The sequence below is a fragment of the Tamandua tetradactyla genome, chromosome 24, assembly GCF_023851605.1.
Source record: "Tamandua tetradactyla isolate mTamTet1 chromosome 24, mTamTet1.pri, whole genome shotgun sequence".
NCBI classification, from domain to species: domain Eukaryota; kingdom Metazoa; phylum Chordata; class Mammalia; order Pilosa; family Myrmecophagidae; genus Tamandua; species Tamandua tetradactyla.
The window spans coordinates 54,012,568-54,037,373 of record NC_135350.1 but is presented as its reverse complement, the minus strand read 5'-3'; the positions used below and the strand labels follow the sequence as shown (position 1 = coordinate 54,037,373).

At 35.8% G+C, this 24,806-nt stretch overlaps 1 protein-coding gene across 1 annotated transcript in view; it reads right to left on the bottom strand.

Annotated features, from left to right (window-relative positions):
- Positions 1-24,806, bottom strand: part of RCHY1 (ring finger and CHY zinc finger domain containing 1) — a 34,360-nt gene that overhangs the window by 5,480 nt on the left and 4,074 nt on the right. The window contains exons 2-4 of the mRNA XM_077143157.1: positions 23,598-23,717; positions 23,251-23,366; positions 5,149-5,227 (exon numbers count right to left, since the gene is read on the bottom strand). Coding sequence (XP_076999272.1) covers positions 5,149-5,227; positions 23,251-23,366; positions 23,598-23,717 — 315 coding nt within the window. The remainder of the gene's footprint in view (positions 1-5,148; positions 5,228-23,250; positions 23,367-23,597; positions 23,718-24,806) is intronic.

The window sequence follows — 24,806 nt, the reverse complement described above, 5'->3', positions numbered from 1 at the left end:
TTAGAGAAGCTAAGTAACTGAAAGTTATATGCTTATAAGATGGAGAGCTAAGTCTGAACTCTGGCTGACTGAAAAGAGCCTGTCCTTAACTTGACAAGGCTCTGTCTAGATATGGAGAGGTAAGAGACAACAATGTGCCACGGATGACTGCCAGATTTATAATGTAAGTACCTGCATAAATGGTAGGACTGTTTATTAATACAGATAATAAAATGATATACAACTTAGAAACAACACAACAAAACACCACAAAAGAAAATACAGTGGTTTTTTTTTTAAAGACAACAAACTATGGATGTAGAATGGGAGTGGGGGCTCTCAAAGTAGTAAATTAAAAAACCTGGATTGTAATCCAACCCCTACCATTTACTAAATCTTAGGATCTTGGGGAAGCCACCACTATTTTAGTCTTATTTTCTTTATTTATAAGATAAAACTAATACATTTTCCATTCACTCTAAGGTGGCACTTTACACACAGAACTCTGGAATCATAATGTATCCATGCCGTAATCAATGGCATCAAGTTGATAAGATGCAAATGTTGTGGCAAGGTTAAAACAAGTTGGTTTTTTGTGCATGCGTGCATGTGCACATTTACACACGCACCACACTACACACGCTTTGGAGTCCATAAGCACCACAGAAATGTAATCTATAAGAAGCTATCATCCCCTGGCTATTTCCACTATCTTGCTATCACCTCAAACTCAAGTCTATAAAGCAAAACACAATCTCTTATCTCTAACAAATTCACAATTAATTAAGCATATTAAGCCAGGGCTAAAAAACTTAGGGGTCCTCTTTACTCAGTTTCACCATTCTTTTTCCCTAATAGTTTGCCACCATATCCTATATATTCATTGCTCATATTAATGTCCTGCACCACTATACTATTTTAGGCCAATTATTATCTAATATCTATAGTTCTGCAATAACTTACTATCTCTAATGAATCAACAATGCCAAGCAAATAATTTTCAGTACTTTTCTTTCCAATCAATGTCTGTCTGTCTCTCTCAAAACTTACACAAAATGTTATGTACACCGTTGCCCCTGATCTAGAATTCCTGTATCAATACAAAAGCCATTTATACTCCACTCTGACTACTCCAACCCCCATTGGCTTCACTATTTTCTAAATTCTAAATTCTTAAAGTAGTAGAATAGTACTGTACATTTGATACATTATTAGATTTACATTAAAAAAATTTTTAAGAATTGTAAAAAGTCTGGAATTGTGATACAATTCCTCATCAAGATTAAAAATATTTATATCATTTACTATCTAGAATATAGAGATTCTTTAACTCAACCTTAAAAGGAAGAATAACCCAATTTTAAAAATGGGCAGGACAGGCCACAGCGGCTCAATGGCAGAGTTCTTGCCTGCCAAGTCGGAGACCTGGGTTCAATTCCCGTGCCTGCCCATGAAAAAAAAAAAAGGGCAAAAGACAGGAACAGACACTTCACAGAAGAAACACAAATGGCTAAGAGGCACATGAAAAGATGCTCAACTTCACTGGCTAATTTCACTGGCTATTAGGGAAATGCAAATCAAAACCACAATGAGATAATGAGATAATGAGATATCATCTGATGCCCACTAGAATGGCCATTATCAAAAAAACAGAAAACAGCAAGTACTGGAGAGAATATGGAGAAAGAGACACACTTATCCACTGTTGGTGGGAATGCAAAGTGTTACAATTGCTCTGGAAGGCATTTTGGCACTTTAGTTCCCTCAGGAAGCTAAGTATAAAATTGCCATATGTTCTAGCAATCCCATTACTAGGGTTATATTCAGAGGAACTAAAGGCAAGGATATAAATGGACATTTGCACACCAATGTTTACAGCAGCATTATTTACAATTGCCAAGAGATGGAAACAGACCAAATGTTCATCAACAACGAGTGGCTAAACAAGCTGTGGTATATACATATAATGGAAAATTACACAGCTATAAGACAGAATAAAGTCATGAAGTATGTAACAACACAAATGAACCTTAAGGACATTATGCTGCGTGAAATCCGCCAGAAACAAAAAGACAAATACTGTATGGTCTCACTAATATGAACTAACATGAATGAGTGAACTTTGAGAGTTAAAGTTAAAAACACAGGTTATCAGGAGATAGAAATAGGCAGAGATTAGGTATTTGGTGCTGAAATAATACAGACTGTGCCACATGACTGACTGTAAAAATACAGAAATAGATTAACACAATATTACCTGATCGTAGCATAATACAAGTACACTGAATAAAGTTGAATATGAATGTGACTGAGGGAGAAGGGCTAGGGGCACATATGACACCAGAAGGAGTGATAGAGGATAAAGACTGACACGGTATAACTTTTGAATGCCTAGAGTGTACAATGATGATAAAAACATTTTTGCATGAGGAAGAGTAAATGAATGTCAACATTGCAAGGTGTTACAAATGGATGGTATATGGGAAAAAGTACAATCAATGAAAGCTAGGGTCTATAGTCAACAGTAATGTTGTAATACGCTTCCACTAAATGTAATAAAGGCATTGTGACAAAACTAAATGTCAATGTGGGGAGAGAGGCATGGGGGAGGGTACAGATTCTTTGTGGAAGAAAGGGAAATGTCTTCATATAATTATGGTGGCAAAGGCATATCTATTTACTTAGGTTGGACGGTATGATACGCGAATAACACTTTAAAAATGAATAAAGAGAAACAAATGCTAAAGAAAATGAGGAGAATGAGATGTTCCTATTCACGGTTGTAGGGAAACTGAGAGGTACAGCCCCCTAAAGGGCAGTGCAGTAGTTTCACAGAAGGCTGGGGGGGTTGACATTTGATCCTGTAACCTTGCTGCTCAGTATATACATGGAGGAACTGAGTGTGGGGACACAAATGGATATTTGCAAACTGGTGTTTATGGCAATAATGGATGGAGGTGGCCTAAGGGTACAGCAACTGAGGAATGGAAGGGGGAATGGTGGTGTATACATACAACGGACTGAGTGGCAACAAGAAGGAATGAAGTTGTGAGGCATGCAACTAGATGAATGAAGCTTAAGAACTGTATGTTGAATGAAATGTCAAGCAAAAAGACAAATATTATCATGCCTCACTCATATGGACTAAAAATAATATAAAAACTCAGTGAACTGAAGTTGAGCATAGTATCAGGTTAGGGTCTATCGTAAAGGGTCCTAGATTGTAAGCTCTTACAGCAGTCACATATATTCACAAATTGTAATTGTTATTCCTAAATTCTGCGATACTGAGCTGTTTCTATATAATGTGGTTGCTCCCAGAACTGCAGGTCTTAATGTGATATCTTAGACTCAGAGTAAGAGCTCTGAAACTATGAAAGTTAGTAGTTGCCCTTACAGGAACTGCTGAAAAAGTTGAAAAAAGTGCCAGAGACATGGGTTTGTTTTCCAGTGCCTGCCCATGCAAAAAAAAAAAAAAATGTTGAAAAAGAGATTCACCTTCGACCACAGATATAAATGAAGCTCATCTGGATAGGATCGTGATAGATTACAATACAGGGTAAAGGATGGTATTGGCCACATAATGAAAACTTCAACTGCTGAGTGAGACCAAAAGGAGAGATGCTCAGTTGGTGCAAAATTTATATTTGGGTAGTACATTACCTGATTTAACTTGAATGATCAGTTAAAGCAAACACCATAAATACATGGAATCTTGAATAGAGCATGAGATCTTGTTGGTTTGTCCAAGTTAGTGTGATGCCCCAATATATCCCAGAACAACACGGGCAGTGAATAAAGAAGTATTTACAAAGTCCCCTTGGGGTACTGGGGAGAAAGAAGGAAATACTCAACTCCCTCATTTGGAGAATTTCTGATATTCTCCCAAGCAGTGGGGACAACCCAACCAACAGACTGAGCCCTTGATCTTGAGGTTCGCCCTTATGAAACGCATAAGGTTTCTTGCACAGGAGAAGCTAAGCCTACTTAAAATTATGCCTAACAATCACCCAAAGAACCTCTTTTGTTGCTCAGATGTTGGCCTCTCTCTCTAAGCCAACTCAGGAGGTTCTCACTGAGTAGGAGAGAACTCACTGTTCTCCCGAACAGGATATGACTCCCGGGGGTGTAAATCTCCCTGAAAATGAGGGACAGAACTCCTGGGATTCACTGCAACCCAGCAACATGGGGTTGAGAAGCTTCTTGACCAAAAGGGGGAAGAGAGAAATGAGACAAAATAAAGTGTCAGTGCTGAGAGATTTCAAGCAGAGTCAAGAGGCTAACCTGGAGGTTGTTCTTATGCATTATACAGATATCCCCTTTTTAGTTATGGTGTATTGGTGTGGCTGGAAGGAAGTATCTGAAATTGTTGAGCTGTGTTTCAGTAGCCTTGATTCTTGAAGACAATTGTATAACAATATAACTTTTACAGTGTGACTGTGATAGTGAAAACCCTGTGTCTGATGCTCCTTTTATCCTGTATATGGACAGAATGAGTACAAAAATATAGATAACAAATAAATTATAGGGGGAATAAGAGGTAAAATAAATTGATTTGACTAAAATACTAGTGATCACTGAGAGGAAGGGGTAAGGTGTATGGGATATGTGAGTTTTGTCTTTTTTTTCTTTTTATTTCTTTTTCTGGAGTGATGCAAATGTTCTAAAAATGATCATGGTGATGAATACACTACTATGTGATGATACCGTGAACCATTAATTGTACACCATGTATGGACTGTATGTGTGTGAAGATTTGTCAATAAAAATTTTTTTTAAATATTTATCTTTATTAAAAAAGGAAATACAAAAATATTTTCTGAATTTCCTTAGAATACTATGCTAACAGGCTAACCTGCTCAATCTTTCTTCTGCACTAGGCATTTTAAAGTTATTCTTAAAAGCAGTAACAATAATAAGAATCTATAAACTAATTTAAAAGTAGTTAACATGAGGCTAATAACTAATATAAGTATTCCTACACTACTTATACTATGGAGGATAAAAAGAATTGCATATCAGATATTCTGAAGCTAATATTTTTAAAAAGAGACAAAGCTGCACTTGGCTATATCTGGGAATTAGCATGCTTTCAAAACATATTAAGATTTAAGCTGATTTTCAAAAATATTATAACACTTTTAAAATTATACAAACCAAATTATATACCTTGTGTTTTCCTTGGAGATTCATAGCTAGACATAAGTTACATTTCAAACAGTGGAAAAAATCTTCCTTTGGACCAATCCTAACAAAACATATAAAAGCCAAAATATTAGATCCTTTTTTACTATAGTGATAATTTATTGACTATATAATAGTAAGTTCAGTCTCACTGTAAAATATTCAAACCATACTGAAGAATTTGCGGTACCTTTCCCACATACCTCCCCAAACAGAATAGTCTACCCTTCTAGGTCTTTTCATCTATAAAATTACATTTTATGTTTTTTACATAAATGGATTTTCCATATATGTTAATCTGTAACAATTTTTCACTTAATAATGTATCCTGAAGGTTATTCTGTCTATATATAACCACTTCATTCTTAATAACTACATAATATTACAGGTTATGGGTGTATCATAATTTTCTTTTAATTCCCTTAATAAAATTTAGTCTTTACTTACTGCAATGACATAACAGGCATCACTTTACCTGCATACCGATTATCTTTTATAAGATTGCTAAAAGTGAAACTACTGGGTATTGCAATACTAAATTTGATACTGCCAAACCTGACCTCCCAAAAAGACAAAAACAGTGCATGACAACACCCTTTCCCCCATACCTTGCCAAACACTAGTTATCTAAATGGTGGACAAATAAAAAATATCATTTTAATATGCATTTATCAGACTATGATACAGGAAGTATATTTTAATGTTTATGAAGCATTTGCATTTCTTCTGTATGTTGTCCGTTTTTGTGCTCTATCCATTTTTCTAACAGGTATTCATCTTTTACCAATTTAAAGAAGCTTTGTATATAACCTGAATATCAATCATTTTCATTAATATATTACAACTACTTTTCCTGGTCTGTCATCTATCTTAACTTAGTTTACATCTTTTGCTATATAACCATTTTTCATTTCTACATAATAAAAACCCATCAACTATTTCCTTTGTGGCTTCTGCTTTCTGCATATTGTTTAGAAAAGACTTTTGTAACCCATCGATCATAAATATATTCTCTTATGTATACATCTAATACTTGTAGCTTTTAATTTTATATTTTCCTTTAATTCATCTGAAATGTATTATGTACGATGAAGGAGACCAAACATTAGTTGCCCCAAGTTTCTGTTCTTCCCTTCTTCCACATAAAGCTTAGCCAGGCACAAAGCTGTTCTGAATAAAGACTATTTTCCATTTACACACACAGAAGAAATAAGTGAAAATTTTTTGTTGTGCCCTTGGGAGGAAAGGGTGAACTTTCCCTTCATCAATTTCCCCCTTTTCCACTGACCAGAATATGAACCATTTTAGACCATGTAAATGAAGAATTACCCTACAGATGTCAGGGCAAAGAAAGAATATGAAATAAGAGGTGTCTGGACTCCTGTTTAATTACATAGCTCAGATTTTTCATGAGAAATAAACTACCTTTTCTGAGCCACTGTTATTTAGGGGTTTTGTTACATGATGCTAAACTCATATGCTAATGAATACATGGAGTTTTAAGAATCAAGTTTTTTGGTTCTCAAATGGACAATCAATTATCCTAATATCTTTTTCCCTGACTTGAAATGCAACTTTTGTTACACAATAAGTATAAATATGTGTGTCCTTATATTGTTTTTCCATTTATGTGCTTATCTCTTTCTACACAAAGAGCACATCCTTTGAATTATCATGTTTTGCTTTATCATGTTTGATATGCAGAAAGGCAATCCCCTCTTTGTTGTTCTTCCTTTTCAGAATTTGCTTAAACTATTGTGAATTTTCTTTTTCAAATGAACTTTAGAAGTAGTCTGTCAAGTTCCATAAATAAAATCCTACAGAGAGGCTTCAGTTACTGCTCAAGTGGATTAAGAGTGGCCAGATCAACCTCCCCGCCTAAAGCAACTATCAAAAAAGACAAAACATTCCATTCTACATATACAATCAGTAATTCTTAATATCATCACATAGATGTATGATCATTTCTTAGTACATTTGCATCAATTTAGAAAAAGAAAGCAAGACAACAGAAAAAGAAATAAAATAAGAGAGAAAAAAATTAAAATAAAAAATAAAAATATATATAAAAAAAAAGACAAAACATACAAAACAACAGTCTCACTGAATATCAGACAGCAAAGGACAATGATGTGTGAATGACAGGAAACAAATTAAGTGACCCCTATGACTGACCTAGTTTATTGCCTAGAGTTTCCAGGCAGCAGGACCGGTTGGAGGAACTGAAGTAGAGAAACAAGTACTTCCTGGATGAGAAGACAAGCTGAGAATTTAGGAAAACCAAGGCAGCTAGTAGGACACAGTAGCAGAGAGGAGAGAGCTACAAAGAGGATCCCCTCAAATGTTTAGCAAAGTACAGATAAGGACATAGGTAGGGGAGGAAATTACCCCAGGACAGGGAAAGAACCATCAAAAAGGATTAAAAGGAAAAGTGTTTGGCACTCACATATGGCCAGTACCTACTCCCAAATAGCCAGAATGGAAAAAACTCATACTTGAGTATTCTGGAAGAATTGTGGAGAATAATTAGCTCTAGAATAAACACATCTCCAGACTCACCTAATAAAACAAGTCTCAAAAGGATCAGATGTTTCCAAGCAACTTAACTATATCACAAAACAAACCTCAAGAAGATTTATAGGAATACAAAAATATCCAGCATCCAATAAGGCAGAAGTCACAATGTCTAATATTCAACCAATGATTACCAGGCATCGAAAGAGGCAGGAAAGCACAATCCCAAATGAAAAAAATACTCCTTTAATCATAATCAACCCAGAACTGACACAGATGTTAGAATGAAAAAAAGAATATTAAAAGTTATTAGAGATGAAAAATATACTGGTGAGATTAATGGCATATTAGACATTGCATAAAAAAAAGATTAGGCAAATATCAGTAAAATCTTAGTGAAGGCACAGTATAGGAATTACCCAACAAGAAACAGAGAGAAAAAAGAATTTTAAAAAATGCACAGAGCATAAGCAACCTGAGACAGTTTCAAACAATCTACTATATCTGTAGTTGGAGATCCCAAAGGTGGGGGCAGAAAGGGGAACAACAGAAAAAATATCTCAAAAAATAATGGCTGAGACTGGGCCAAGATGGTGGCTTAGTAAAGTGTGGGATTTAGTTCGTCCTCCAGAGCAGCTAGCAAATAGCCAGGAACAGTACAGAACAGCTGCTGGGGCCATGTCAGTGATCTGACACACAGTGTACCCCAGTCTGGACCAGCTGGACAGGTTGTGAGCCCACCCAGAACCATGACTTCCCCAAACCACAGTGGCTGGTGCCCCTCCCCCACAAGCTGTTTTCCAAAGGGGAAAGGAAAGGGAATTTACTAGCAGCAGGGGCTGAGTGCCACCAAGCTCCAATTGCAGAATTAATAAATTCTGACTACTAAAAATAGGCCCTCAGCTCAGCTGAACCTGAAGTCAAAGCAGAGGTTCCTGGTTTTTGCCCTGGCGCAGAGGGGGGGCAAGGCTGACAGAAAAATAAAAAAGAAGAAAAAGAAACAGGTTTTTGGATGGGATAGCAAATAATACTTGAAGGAAAGGAGGGGGTACATAGGACGTGAAGATACAGGAAGCAACATAATAACTTAAGCTCTTGATTGGCAAACCTGAGGAATGGGGGTCCTGCTCTGAAAAGGATTTTTGTTTTTCTTTTTTGTAGCTGTGTTTCTACAGCTTGACTACTCTTTGGATACAGTTGCAAGGCTTCTCAGGCTCCAACTGCCGAATGCATAGGCAGAATTAAGCTTGTTTGAGTGTTTGTCTGGAGACTTGTGCCTTCCATGGGAGAGAGATGGAACCCAGCTCAGGTGGATTCCCTCCTTCAAGGAATTCACACACCAGGGTCTGGAAAAGTGAAGCAATTAAAGCCAGTCTACAACCTCTCCTCTACTCAACCACGCCCCCAACAGGGAGAGTCAGCTGAAGTTAAAGGTATCCCATCACCTTATGCTGGTGGGACCCACAGGCAGAAAAGCGCCATATACTGGGTAGGACAGGAAAAACGCAGAGTCTAGAGGCTTCATAGGAAAACTTTTCAACCTTCTGGGTCCCACCCTCAGAGAAAACTGATGCAGGTGATTCTCCTCCTGAGAGGAGGCCAATTTGGTCTGGGAAAATCTGACTGAGTTCTATAATACCTAAGCAGACCCTCCTAATGGGGGAAAAAAGGCACCATACAGGCAGGACAGGAAATGAGAAAAGAAGAACTGAAAAATTCTGATCTGTTAAACAAAAACCTAAGCTAGAGGTTCAGAATGAGCTGAACTAATGTCAAAGAACAGATATGCAACAAAGTCATCCAGCAAGAAAATCCTAGGTAAAAAAATTTAAAACAATCTCCAGAATAAACTAAATAAGTAATTGAATGCTTAGACACCAGCAAAAAATAATGAATCATACCAGGAAAACTGAAGATATGGCGCAGTCAAAGGAAAAAAACAACAATTCAAATGAGATACAGGAGTTGAAACAATGCAGAATGTTCAGATATGGAAAACCTCATCAAAAATCAAATCAGTGAATTAAGGGAGGACATAAAGAAGGCAAGGAATGAATATGCAACTATGTGATGTTATTAAGAATTACTGATTGTACATGTAGATTGGAATGATTTCTAATTGTTTTGTTAATTCTTTTTTTAATTAATAAAAAAAAAGTGTAAAAAAAATTAAAAAAAAAAAGAAGGCAAGGAATGAACAAAAAGAAATCGAAAGTCTGGAAAAACAAATCACCGAACTTATGGGAATGAAAAGCCCAACAGAAGAGATGAAAAAAACAATGGAAACCTATAATGTCAGATTTCAAAAGGCAGAAGGATAGGATTAGTGAACTGGAGGATGTGACATCTGAAATCTGACAAGCAAAAGAAAACATAGGGAAAAGAATGGGAAAATATGAGCAGGGATGCAGGGAACTGAATGACAACATGAAGCACACGAAGATATGTGTTGTGGGTGTCCCAGAAGGAGAAGAGAAGGGAAAAGGAGGAGAAAAACTAATGGAGGAAATTATCACTGAAAATTTCCCAACTCTTATAAAAGACTTAAAATTACAGATCGAAGAAGTACAGCGTACAGACAGAATAGATCCAAATAGGCGTTCTCCAAGACACTTACTAATCAGAATGTCAGAGGTCAAAGAGAAAGAGAGACTCTTAAACGCAGCAAGAGAAAAGCAATCCATCACATACAAGGGAAGCCCAATAAGACTATGCATAGATTTTTCAGCAGAAACCATGGAGGTGAGAAGACAGTGGGATGATATATTTAACTTACCAAAAGAGAAAAAAAGCCAACCAAGAGCTCTATATCCAGCAAAACTGTCCTTCAAAAATGAGGGAGAAATTAAAACATTTTCAGATAAAAATCACTGAGAGAATTTCTGACCAAGAGACCGGCTCTGCAAAAAATACAAAAAGGAGCACTAGAGACAGATAGGAAAAGACAAGAGAGCGAGAGTAGGAGAAGAGTGTAGAAATGCAAACTATCAGTAAAGGTAAAAAGAAGAAAAATTAGATATGACATATAAAATCCAAAAGGCATAATGATAGAAGAAAGTACTGCCTGTACTGTAATAACACTAAATGTTAATGGATTAAACTCCCCAATCAAAAGACACAGACTGGCAGAATGAATTTAAAAACAGGACCCATCTAAATGCTGTCTACAGGAAATGCATCTTAGACTCAAGGATAAACACAGGTTGAAAGTGAAAGGTTGGGAAAAGATATTTCATGCAATCAGAAAAGAGCAGGAGTAGATACGCTACTATCCAACAAATTAGACTTCAAATGTAAAACAATTAAAAGAGACAAAGAAGGACACTGTGTATTAATAAAAGGAACAACTCAACAGGAAGACATAACAATCATAAATATTTATGCACAGAGACAGAATGCTCCAAAATACATGAGGTAAATAGTGAAAAGAGAAACAGACACATCTACCATAATAGTTGGAGACTTCAATTCCCCACTCTCATCAATGGACAGAATATCTAGACAGAGGATCAATAAAGAAAGAGAATTTGAATAATACAATAAATGAGCTAGAATTAACGGAAATTTACAGAAGCTTACACCCCACAAGAGCAAGATACACCTTTTTCTCAAGTGCTCACGGATCATTCTCAAGAACAGACCATAACGCTGGTTCACAAAGCAAGTCTCAATAAATTTTAAAAGACTGAAATCATACAGTTTCTCGGATCATAAAGGAATGAAGTTTGAAATCAATAATAGGCAGAGGGTCAGAAAATTCACAAATATATGGAGGTTCAACAATGCACTCTTAAACAACTAGTGTGTCAAGGAAGAAATTACAAGAAAAAATCAGTTCATATCTTGAAGCAAATGAAAATGAAAACACAACATATCAAAACTTATGGGATGCAGCAAAGGTAGTGCTAAGAGGGAAATTTACTGCCCTAAATGCCTACCTATATCAAAAAAGTTTCTTGTTTCTTGAGCAAAAATCAAGGAATTAACTGACCACTTAGAAGAACCAGAGAAAGCACAGAAAACTAACGCCAAAGAAAGCAAAAGGAAAGAAATAATGAAGATCAGAGCAGAAATAAATGAAATTGAAAACAATCAAGAAAATCAACAAAACCAGAAGTTGGCTCTAAGAGAAAATCAATTAAGATTGATGGACCCTTAGCGAGGTTGACAAACAGAAGAGAGAGGATGCAAATAAATAAAATCAGAAATGGAAGAGGAGACATAACTATTGACCCCACAGAAATAAAACAGGTAGTGAGAGGATACTATGAACAACATTATGCTAATGAACTCAACAATATAGATGAAATGGACAACTTCCTAGAAAGGCATGAACAGCCAACATTGACTTGAGAAGAAACAGACGATCTCAACAAATCAATCACAAGTAAAGAGACTGAATCAGTCATTAAAAAGCTCCCCATAAAGAGAAGTCCAGGACCAGATGGCTTCACATGTGAATTCTGCCAAACATTCAAGAAAGAATTAGTACTAATCCTGCTCAAACTCTTCAAAAAAACTGAAGAGGAGGGAAAGCAACCTAACTCATTCTACGAAGCCAACATCACCCTCATACCAAAGCCAGACAAAGACATTACAAGAAAAGAAAACTACAGACCAGTCTCTCTAACGAACATAGATGCAAAAATCCTCAACAAAATTTTTGCAAATCGAATCCAGCAGCACATTTAAAGAATTATATACAATGATCAAGTAGGATTCATCTCAGGTATGCAAGGATGTTCAACATAAGAAAATCAATTAATGTAATACGCCGTATCAACAAATCAAAGCAGAAAAACCACATGATCATCTCAATTGATGCAGAAAAGGCATCTGACAAAATTCAACATCCTTTCCTGTGGAAAACACTTCAAAGGATAGGAATAGAAGGGGACTTCCTCAACATGATAACAAGAATATATGAAAAACCCACAGTTAACATCATCCACAATGGAGAAAAACTGAAAACTTTCCCGCTAAGTTCAAGAACAAGATAAGGATGTCCACTATCACCAGTTATTCAACATTGTGTTGGAAGTTCTAGCCAAAACAATTAGCCAAGAAAAAGAAATGCAAGGCATCCAATTTGGAGAGGAAGAAGTAAAACTCTGTCTGTAGATGATATGATATTATATGTCAAAAAAAAAACCAAAACCCACAGCAAAACTACTAAAGCTAATAAAGTGGCAGGTTACAAGGTCAACACTCAAAAAGTGGCAGGTTACAAGATCAACACTCAAAAATCTGTAGTGTTTCTATATACCAGTAATGAACAATCTGAAGGGGAAATCAAGAAAAAAATTCCATTTACAATTGCAACCAAAAGAATAAAATATTTAGGAATAAATTTAACTAAAGAGACAAAAGACCTATACAGAGAAAACTACAAGAAATTGTTAAAAGGAATCACAGAAGACCTAAATAAATGGAAGGACATGCCCTGTTCATGGACTGGAAGACTAAATATAGTTGTCAATTCTACCTAACTTGATTTACAGATTCAATGCAATACCAATTAAAAGCCCAAAAACTTACTTTTCAGAAATAGAAAAACTAATAACCAAATTTATCTGGAATGGTAGGGATCCCCGAATAGCTAAAAAGTACCCTGAGAATGAAAAATGAAGTTGGAGATCTCACGCTAGCTGACTTTAAGGCAAATTACGAAGCTACAGTGGTCAAAACAGCATGGTACTAGCATAAAGAAAGATATATTGACCAATGGAATCAAAGAGAGTGTTCAGATATAGACCCTCTTATCTATGGACAACTGATCTTTGATAAGGCAGTCAAGCCAGCTCACCTGGAACAGAACAATCTCTTCAATAAATGGTGCCTAGAGAACAGTATATCCACAGGCAAAAGAATGAAAGAGGATCCATATCTCACACCCTATACAAAAATTAACTCAAAATGTATCAGAGACCTAACCATTAGATCTAAGACCATAAAACTGCTAGAAGAAAATGTAGGAAAATATCTTACAAATCATAATAGGTGGTGACTTCCTAGTCCTTACACCCCAAGTGTGAGCACTGAAGAAAGAAAACAAATTCCTAGATTATACCATCTCAGTCTTTATCATCTATCTTTCCTTCTGATTTTATTTGTGCCCCCAGGCCTCCTCCAACATTCTCACATTCCGCTTCATTCAGTGTTCGAACATTGTTGTATTACAGTTAGGTGTTGCCTCCTGGCCAGAGGGACATCTGTGCCTGGGAATTACGTAATTCCCCTATTTCCCCTGTCAGTGAGAAGTTGCAGGCAGTCATGAGGTTAACATTGGGCAAGCTCTTTTACAAGCTCCGTTGAGCAAGCAGTTAACTGATGTCCCAGTTGATTTGCAATTGTGGTTTGCCCTCAGGGCCGGAGGGAGTAAAACCTCTTGGAATACTGCATGCAGAAGTTTCCGAGAAGATTGCCCCCTGTCAAGGGGGTAGAGAGGAAGCGGGTGTGACCTGGGGGTGGTGACCCGCTAGATAAGGGAAGCTCTGAGGATACAAAAGGGAGGCAAGAAAACATAAGACTACTACTAAGATGGGGAACTACTAAGAAAAAAATAATAAAGAGAGCTCACTCCCAAGAAGCAGGGAGCCCTGAGTGATGGAACCATACTCGTCTCCTGAGTGCTGATTTCTTAAATCAACCTCGACGCCCCTCTCCTGACTCGGCTTCAAGAGCCGGACGCGGCAGTTAGGCAGTACTGTACTATCCATTTATCAATTTTTACAGTCAGTCCTGTTGTACAATCTATATCCCTTCAGCTCCAATTACCCAGCATCTACCCTATTTCTATTTCCTGATGGTCTCTGTTACCAACTGCAGTTTTCCAAGTTCATTCACTAATGTCAGTTCATATCAGTGAGACCATACAGTATTTGTCCTTTCATTTCTGGCTAATCTCACTCAGCATAATGTCCTTAAAGTCCATCTATCTTGTTACATACTTCATATTTTCTGCTTTCTTTTTCTGAATTGATGCAAATGATCTAAGAAATTACCATGATGATGAATAGACAGCTATGTGATGACAGAGTTCTGAATATCCTCAAAGGGGTTGAATTTTCACAGTGCCAGAGGCACTCACTGAAACCAGCTGTAGAACAGACATTTCAAAGATCTTTGAGCAAGGACAACAAATATTATGCCTCTTAAAATACCAATTTGAAGTGACCAGAATCATGTCTAAAACCCAAATCATATTATTTTACAACACCCAATAACATAGATGAATGAAATATAAATGAGTTTACATAAATGTATTACAAATTTATATAAATAAAATGAATGAATGAAACATTTTTATTTGAAAATTTCTTAATTATTTCATATATTTTAACTGCAGAAAAGAATCCTATGAACAAGTATGAGAAACCCTGCATTTTCAGAAATTAACACTGCACAATTAACAAGCTAAAAGCTCTAAGAAGGAATACAGTAAATTCAACATTTGTGAAACCTATATGACTTCAAAAGACTTTTTCATTTAATATCTATATTACAGGGTCCAGTAGTTCCAGTTTTTTAGATCATGCCTATTTCTAAAAGACTAAGGGCAACCGTGGCTCAGCAGGCAGAATTCTTGCCTGCCATAATGGAGACCCAGGTTCGATTCCTAGTGCCTGCCCATGAAAAAAAAAATTAATATTTTCTGATTTTTATTCTCTTTTAGAGGTCTTCCCAGGACAAAGAAAAAATTTACCTATATTTTTAGTAGAAATCTTTCTATTTTGCAATTACCATTTGGCCCACTGATTCCTTTTGCAAATCAGATACAATATAGGAGCTTGGTGATCTTATTTTTCCTATATTTTGAACCATTTTTCTGTTTTAGCATCCTAGGAATTCTTTCATCACTACTCATCAATTACTCCCAAATATCTCAAAGACTAAAATAGAAAGTATGTCAGAAAACAAAAAAATGTGATAGAAACATCTAGATGGTGTTTATAATTAATTCATCATTATTACACTATCTTTCAGCTTTCTGCTCAAGGTACTATATCATCTTTAGGAAGGTATAAAAAAGACTGGAGAGAACTTCTTCAGAGCCTTTGTTTTTTTCTGGTTTTCCTTAAACACAGTTAAGAAATCAGAATTTTTCATTTTTCACCCATGATGGCAAATAGAAAAAAACTGACTGAAACTTTGGATAAATCAGAAAACTAATATTTCAACTAACTAGATGCCAGTAGCACTCTCCCACCAGCTGAGACAACCAAAAATGCCTTTAGGCACAGGCAAATAATCCCCCAGGGGAAAAATTGCACCCAGTTGAGAACTAGACTACTCTAGACTAATGATGATGGTGAAATTGATAATATAAATATCTTAGACTTTCAGTTTTCGTATGATATCATAGATGAGCCGTCTCACTCAATAAAGTGAGTGAATGAAAAGAAAATGTGGGGCAGGCAATGGTGGCTCACTGGCAGAGTTCTCACCTGTGGTGCAAGAGACCTGGGTTCGATTCCCAGTGCCTGCCTATGCAAAAAAAAAACCTAAAAATAAAAAGAAAAGAAAATGTGGCATTCTCATATAGGGTAGTCATTCAATAGGTAGGACTTCAAATCACAATCTTTTGTTAAAAGAACCTGGATCATCCTATTTTGCTAAATAGATGTGTAATAGCATTCCTCCATCTTTCATAAAATTGACATTTTTAACAACACTTAGTCTGGCATTCCTTGAACATATAACGTCCTTCCATTTATATGGGTCTTATTTGATTTCTTTTAGCAGTGTTTTGCAGTTTCCTAAGTCCTTTACATCCTTGCTTTGATTTATCCCTAGATATTTGATTCTTTTAGGTGCTATTATAAATGGAATTTTTTTATATTGATTTCTTCTTCCAATCTGTTCACTGTTTGTGTATAGAAATGCTACTGACTTTCTGGTGTTGATCTTGCATGCTGCCACTCTGTGGAATTCATTTATGAGTTCTTGTACTTTTGACATGGATTTTTCAGGATTTTCCAAATTTAGGATCATGTTATTTGCAAGTCAGGGGAGTTTTACTTCTTCGTTTCAAATTTGGACACTTTCTATTTCTCTTTCTTGCCTAATTGCTCTGGCTAGAACTTCTAGTACAATACTTAGTAACAGTGGGACAGAAAAAGGCATCCTTGTCTTGTCCCTGACATTGAAGGGAAAGTTTTAAGTCTTTCACCATTAGTATGACGTTAGTTGCGGGTTTTACATAGATGCCCTTTATCGTGTTGAAATGCATATCAAAACCACAAAGAAAAAAAAAAAAAACGAAAACTGCAAATACTGTAGAGGATGCGGAGAAATGGGAACACTAATTCACTGCTGGTGATATTGTAAAATGTCACCAGCGTAGCCACTGTGGAAGAGAGTTTGACAGCTCCTAAGAAAGCTATATAATTACCATAGGATCCAACCATCCCACTTCTAAGTATATACTCAAAAGAACTGAAAGTAGGGACTAAACATATATTTGCACACTGATATTCACAGCAGCATTATTCACAATTGCCAAGAAAGGGAAGTACCCCACGTATCCACTAACTAAATGAACGGGTAAACAAAATGTGGTATATACATACAGTGGAGTATTATCCAGCCGTAAAAAGGAATGAAGTTCAGATACATGTGATCACTTATCACGGATGAATTTTGAAGACATCATGTTGAGTGAAATAAACCAGACAAAAATGGCAAATATTTTATGATCTCACTAATATGAAATAATCTGAACAAGTAAATTCATAGAATATAGGTTACCATGGACCAGGTTATGTTAGGGAACGGGGAGTTAATGCTTAAACTGTACAAAATCTCTATTTGGAATGACAGAGAAGTTTTAGTAATGGATGGTGGTGATGGCAGCACACCATTGTGCACACAATTATCAGCACTAAAATATATATACTTGAATGTGATTAGAAGGAGTAATTTTAGGTTGTACATATGTTAGTAGAATAAAACTTAAAAAAAAAAAATCAACAGGACTGTACAACACAGTGAACCCTAAGTTAAACCATGGAGTACAATTACAACTATAAAAATGTTCTTTTATCAATTGCAACAAATGTATTACAAAAATGCAAGTTGTTAATAACAGGATACTGTGCCAATTTGAAAATATTATGTCCCCCCAGAAAGGCCATGTTTTAATCCTGATTCAATCTTGTGGAGGCAGCAGTTTCTTTTAATCCTGATTCAATATTGTAGGTGGAAACTTTTGATCAGATTATCTCCACAGAAATGTGACATGCCCAATTGTGATGTGGCCTTTTGATTAGATGGAGATGTGAATCCATCCATTCCAGGTGCGTCTTGATAAGTTTACTGGAATCCTTTAAAAGAGGAAACATTTGGGGAGAGTCAGAAATGACAGAGCCAACAGAAACTTAAGAACAGAACTGGCACAGATGCCGACACCTAAAAAACAAAGAAACAGATGTCTGGAGATGCTTGGAGCCCAGCAGATATCACCATGAAGTGCTAAGCAAGCCAGAACCTGGAAAGAGCCAAGGGATGCCAAGAGATGAAGGCTAGCCCTGGAGAAGCAAAGTGAAGACCCATCACAGAAACAAAGGCTGAAAGCAATGGAGCCCAGGAGCAAGGGACCAGCAGCTGCCAGCCACATAACTACCCAGCTGACAGAGCTGATCCAGACCTATGAGCCTTTCTTGAATTAAGGTATCTTTTACTGAATAACTTAGTTTGGACATTTTTATAGGCTTGGTACTATAAAACTGTAATTTATTAAATTCCTCTTTTAAAAAGCCATTCCGGTTCTGGTATATTGCATTCCAGTAGCTTGCAAACTAAGACAGGTAGTTTATGGGAACTCTGTATTTTATGCATGATTTTTCTGTAAACCAATAACTTCACTAATAAAAGGGAAAAAAAGCATTTGGAAGGAAACCAATGGTATAAAAATGAAAAAGAAATTCACTGGATCATCCTAATAAGAATTTATAAATCTAAAAATAAAAATTTGCAAGTACAGAGGAAGAAAGATGACGGCCATCTCTTCAATAAAACTAGGAGCCCTCAAAATTTACAAAAATAGTGAGTTTGTCAGTGCATGTTCACACGTCAAGATAAACCAGAACCTAAAGTGATGTATCTGTAATCCTGTATTGTATATTGATGATACAAGTGCAAGAAGATCCAGAAGTATAAGCTAAAACCTGTTAGAAACATATCTATAACATGGAATCAGTTTTTTACAAAATTCATGCACAAAAACTGACGAGTAAATGGTTGCATTTAAAGGACACACAAATCTAAATACACATATCTTCAAAACTAGGACAATAAGGAATCGAAATTTTTGTTTGCAATATTTAAATTCTTATTAAAATTAAGAACTACCTTTGTTCTTAGTTCGGTACATTATTCATAAAAGGACTTAGAAATATTAAAAATAAAAAAGCCACTGGACTTAGATGGCAAATGGTGTAACCAATTCTCTTTGTACACTGAGGATTATAATATTGAAAACACTTTGCAGGATACATTGCCTATATATTACGAGTACGTACCATATATAAGGCACCCACAGATATAGGGATTTCAAATAAAATACCTGATCTCAAGAACCTTAAGATTTACCAGATAGGATGAAGTGTATATTTTGCAGTCCCAATAACTTGAAAGTTAATAAATCAACTATAAAATGTAGTGATTATCTTGTCTGTATAAAAGCTGTGAGGAGAATTGACATACATTATATTACACAGCAGTGAAATGAATTAGAGCTCATGAGTCAAACAGGATAAATCTGGAAAAATAAGTCTCAGTGAAAAAAAGTAAGCCATAGAAGAATATACATAATTTTTAAAATCAACAAAGCTAAACAAATATTGTGCCTTTCACTTCCACAACAATAGAGTAGCTTGTAAGAACCAAAACCCCACTGAAAATCACAAAGGTTGGATTTAAAAAAAAACAAACATGCTGTTGAAAGTTTTAAAGAGTATCTAAGAGCTTGGGGCTAAGATCCCAGAAAAAAGGGAAAGACATTCAGATAAACTCAACATTCGAGTCCACTTTTTTCCCTACAGGGATCTGCACATCCCTAAACAGTGCTATGAGAAGAAATTGCTAGAGAAATCAGTAGCTATCTGGAGACAAATGAAAACGAGAAAACAACATATCAGAACTTATGGGATGTGGCAAAGGCTGTGCTGAGAGAGAAATTTATTGCCCTAAGTACTTACATTAAAAAAGATGATTGCCATGCCAGAGACATGGGTTCAATTCCTGGTGCCTGCCCATGAGAAAAAAAAAAATAGAGCAAAAATTGAGGACTTACCTGCTCACCTGGAGGAACTTGAGAAAGAACAGCAAACTAACTCCAAATCAAATAGAAGAAGAGAAATAACAAAGATTCAAGTAGAGTTAAATGAATGGGAGAATAAGAGAACAATAGAAAGAATCAGTAAAACCAAAAGTTGGTTCTCTGAGAAAAATCAATAAAATCAATGGGCCACTAGCAAGGCTGATAAAGTGCTGAAGGAAAATAACTCAACTTAGAATGCAATTCCCAGCAAAGATACCTTACAAGAATGAAGGCAAAATTAAAACATCTTTAAAGAGACAAAAAAGAGAATTTGTCACCAGGAGACCCTCATTAAAAGTAATACTAAAGAGAATTCTTCAGGCAGATGGAAAATAATTCTAAAAATAAGCCAAAGATGCAAAGGAATGAAGAGCAGGAGAACAGGTAAGTATGTGAGAAAACCTAAAAGAATACTGACTGCCCAAAACAATGTCCTATGAGAGCTTAAAATATACACAAATTAAAATACATGACAAAAATAGTATATAAATCTTTAGTGTTTAAGATTCTTGCATTGTCCAGGAAGAGATAAACATCTTACCCTAAAACCAAAAATATATGCCGCAATTTCTAAAATAACCATTGAGAAAATAATGAACGAATGTATAACAAGTTTATAGGGAAGAAAAATGGGACAAAAAATGGCTAATTAATCTAAAAGCAAGAAAGAAGAGGAAAATAGACAAATACTAAGGCAATGGAAAATAATAAAATTATAGATTTGAACACAAATATATAATTATATTAATAATCAATGAATTAATTAGAAGACAAGTGTCTTTATAAAATAGGATGAAAAAGATTTAACCGTATGTGACTTACAAGATACATGCCTTAAATGTAAGTAGACAAAATTTTTGGAAACAAAATAATTTTATTTATACGAAGTCCAGAAAGTCAGGATAGTGATTATTTTGTACAGTGTATTGACTTGGGGTGGAAATAAAAAAGGGAGGCTACTGTAGTGCTACAGATGTTCTATTTCTTGATGTGGGCGATGTGGGTTGTGTGTTCACTTTGTTAAAACTCATAAAGCTGTTTCTTTATGATTTCTGCATCTTTTGGTATATTTGTTGTCCTTCCTCAAAAACATATTCTATAGGGAACCCAAAATAAGAATGAGAGCTTTTAATCCTTTATAGGTTAATATAATGCATGGATATATCCCAGAGTATATTAAGCAGATAATCAAAAGATATTGGCAAAGTCCCTTGAGGGATGGGAAAAAAATTATGGAACTATTAAACTTTACCACTGGGGAAACCCTGAATACCGTGCCAAACATTAAGGACACCCAAATCAATAGGCGAAGCCCTTGATCTTGAGGCTTGTTCTTGTGAAGCTTATGTATATAGCACAGAAGCTTAGCCTACCTATAGGTATGCCTAAGAGTCACCTCCAGAAGACCTCTTTTGCTGCTCATATGTGGCCTATCTCTCCTCAAAGCCCAACTTGTCAAGTGAAACCACTGCCCTCTCCCCTATGTAGGACATGACATCCATAGATGAAAGCTTCCCTGGTGGCGTGGGAGATGACTCCCAGGGATGAGCCTGGCCCTGGCACCATGGGATCAACAATGCCATCCTGACAAAAGGGGAAAAAGAAGTGTAACAAATATGGTATCAGTGGCTGAGAGAGTTCAAATAGAGTCAAGAGGCCACATTGTAGGTCAACTCTTACACATGCTTCAGTTAGAAATTGCTACCAATCATAACTTGCAAACCCCAACCAAAACCATTCCCGCCAATCCTAAAGAATACCTAGGACATTGTATAAGGTTCTACAAGGTTCATGCACTAGGATAACTCTCCAAAACCTACAACCTCCAGATGGGTCCCTGGACAAATCCTGAAATACAAAGGGGCCAGCCTTTCCAGAATATCAACTAGTTCCATCCCCCTATCCCACATTATCAACAGCGCCTTCCAAGATGAAAAAGTTAGAAAGGGAATAGCCCAAATATCCCTAAAGAGTAGGAGAAAGATCAAAGGTGATGGTGAAGCTATAGAGAAGGTCAGGATTAACAAATGAGTATGAGTGCTAAATCATAATACTGATATTTCTTTTAGCCTCCAGTACCTTAGAGCTGCTAGAAATAAAAACCTGAACTTGTGGAATTGCAACCCATATCAAACTCTGCAATATTTTCTACAACTAACTGTTGTGATAAACTTTGAATTGTATTACTTTTATGTATATATGTTTTTTAAAGAGACCAAACAGTATAACAGCTGAATCATTATATTGATATTTCTGTTGGTCTCCAGTATCTTGGAGTGGCTAGAAGGAGAGACAAAAAAATCATGAAACTGTAACCCATACTAAAACTTTAAAATCTGTTCTATAACTACTTATTAAAATGTACTTGAAAGGGCGGGCCACGGTGGCTCAGCAGGCAAGAATGCTCACCTGCCATGCCAGAGGACCTGGGTTCAATTTCCGGTGCCTGCCCATGTAAAAAATAAATTAAATTAAATTAAAAAAAAAAATGTACTTGGAAATAAATTGTTTTTTTGTATATATATTTCCTTAATTTTAAAAAAGTTTAAAAAAACATTTAAAAAGCTATATAAAAGAGAAGCAATAGTAATTCAGAAAGTTTTGGACAGTAGTTACCTACAGTGGGGACAAGGAGAAAGGACTGAAATAGAACACGTGGGTTTCCACAGCATTGGTAAGGTTCTATTTCTTAAACTGGCTGGCTTGTTCATTGCATTTTTATACTTTAAAACATATATGTTAAATATGTTTTTGTATAAATAAAGTATTACAGAATTTTTAGAAAGAAAAAAATTCTTACCAACACATCAGTAAAAGTTTGTCATGACTGGACTGTAGATTTTATTTTTACTATCTTTACTTTGTTGTATTTTTTTTGGTAATTGAAAGAAAATTGATTTTTAAAAAAGAAAAATCTACCCCAATTTTCTACCTCAGTTGCCTATAAAACACCTTGTATAATAGCTGATACATATTCCAAAAATAAAATGAAAAATAGCCACATAATAATTGATACACAACTCAAATGATTATTGCAAAAAGGGGCATGAAGAAACTTTTTAGGGTTATGGAAATGTTTTGTATCTTGATTGTGGCAATAGGTAACACAAATGTATATTTACCAAAATTCATTGAACTAGCCACTTAAAATGAATGCAGTTTATTAGATGTAAATTATATCCCAATAAAGTTGATTTAAAAATTATTGCACTAATAAAAAGCAATTAGAAAAAGACATTTAAATACAGTACCTACAAATTCCACAGTTTTCACAATGATACTGCTTCTTGTCTTTGTCAAACAGATGGCATATATTGCAATAATATTCTCCAAACAAAGTGCTGCATTCTTCACAACTCTGTTGAGCCTATAAATAGGGATGTGTAAAAAAAAATTGGAATGAACTTTAGTAGCACATTTTGAATTACTATTTGCATATCCACAATTTATGTTAAAGAATACGGTTTTATTTTCACAAGTTTTAAGTGCTTGAAATCAAAGATACTGCTTACTCTAAGAGCTGAAGGAGTCTCGTGCAATATTTTTTCAAACCACTTAGTAAAAATAGAAAAAAAACAAAAATGTCATAAAATCTTACATGTTGAATTTTTTCACAGTTTATGCACTGCACTTCTTTTACTTTAAAGCGATCTAGTTGATGATCTTCACTGTTATCATGACATAATCGGCAAGTATACAGCTTGTCACAGCAAGGTGCCTAACCCAGGGGAGAAAAAAAGTTTTAAGAAGCCAGAGAAGACAAAGCAGCAATGCAAAAAGAACATTTCCTCCTCCTCCTCTTGAAACAAGGTCAAAGATTACCACCAAAGGATTAACTGGTAAGCTGATCCAAAACATAACATTTCACTTTTTCTAGACCTATTTTATTTGGAATTTATTCCCTTGAACATCTATATTTCTGTAGCAAGTTAAACAAAGCTTTGTCCAAAAAGACAAAAAGTATTACAAAGGAACTCCCTAACATGAAAACTAATGTCACAACACCCTAATTAGTATTTATTAATCAAATATCTGCCTGATATTGTACAGGATGCAATAAATATAAGAGACAGTCCTGTTTTCAAGAGTGGAAAAGACTGCCAATTGTCCACCAAAGCTATTCTTTCCTTCCTGGGCACATGTATGCCCAGCTATGCAGTTCCAAGCATCCCTTGCTATTAGCTGTAGCACATGTATGCCCAGCTATGCAGTTCCAAGCATCCCTTGCTATTAGCTGTAGCCTACATTCTTATCAACAATATATGAACGGAAGAAATCAGTGCCACTTCTGGGACTGAGCATTAAGAAATTGGGCATGCCTCTCCCTCAAAGCTCCCTTTTCCCTTTCCATCAGATGTAACTCAGACATGGCCAACAATCCATCTTGGATCATGCAGACGACCATATGTCCTAAAATGTGGCAAAATAATAACGGAAAACAACTTGTCCCCAAAGTGTCTACATAGAACAGAGCCTCATCACCAACCTGGATTGCTCACTGTGGAATTGCTAAATGGAAAAAATCCTTGTAAAGCCACATTCTGTTGTTGAGTCTTTTTCTTACACCAGTTTGGCTTACGGGACCAAGTACATCGAGAGGTTTTTAGGCCAATGAGCTAACCTATACTTTCTAGTGTACTGTGACCTTGAAGATCCATCCATTTTGAACCCGTCCTATGCCATGACTTACTATAACATAGTTCACTCCTTCTCTCTCCAACACCTTTCCTGTGCAAATTCTTAGTGATATTTATACCCACACTGATAATCCTTTCAGTACCCTTTAATTTCAGCTCCTTGACTTTCT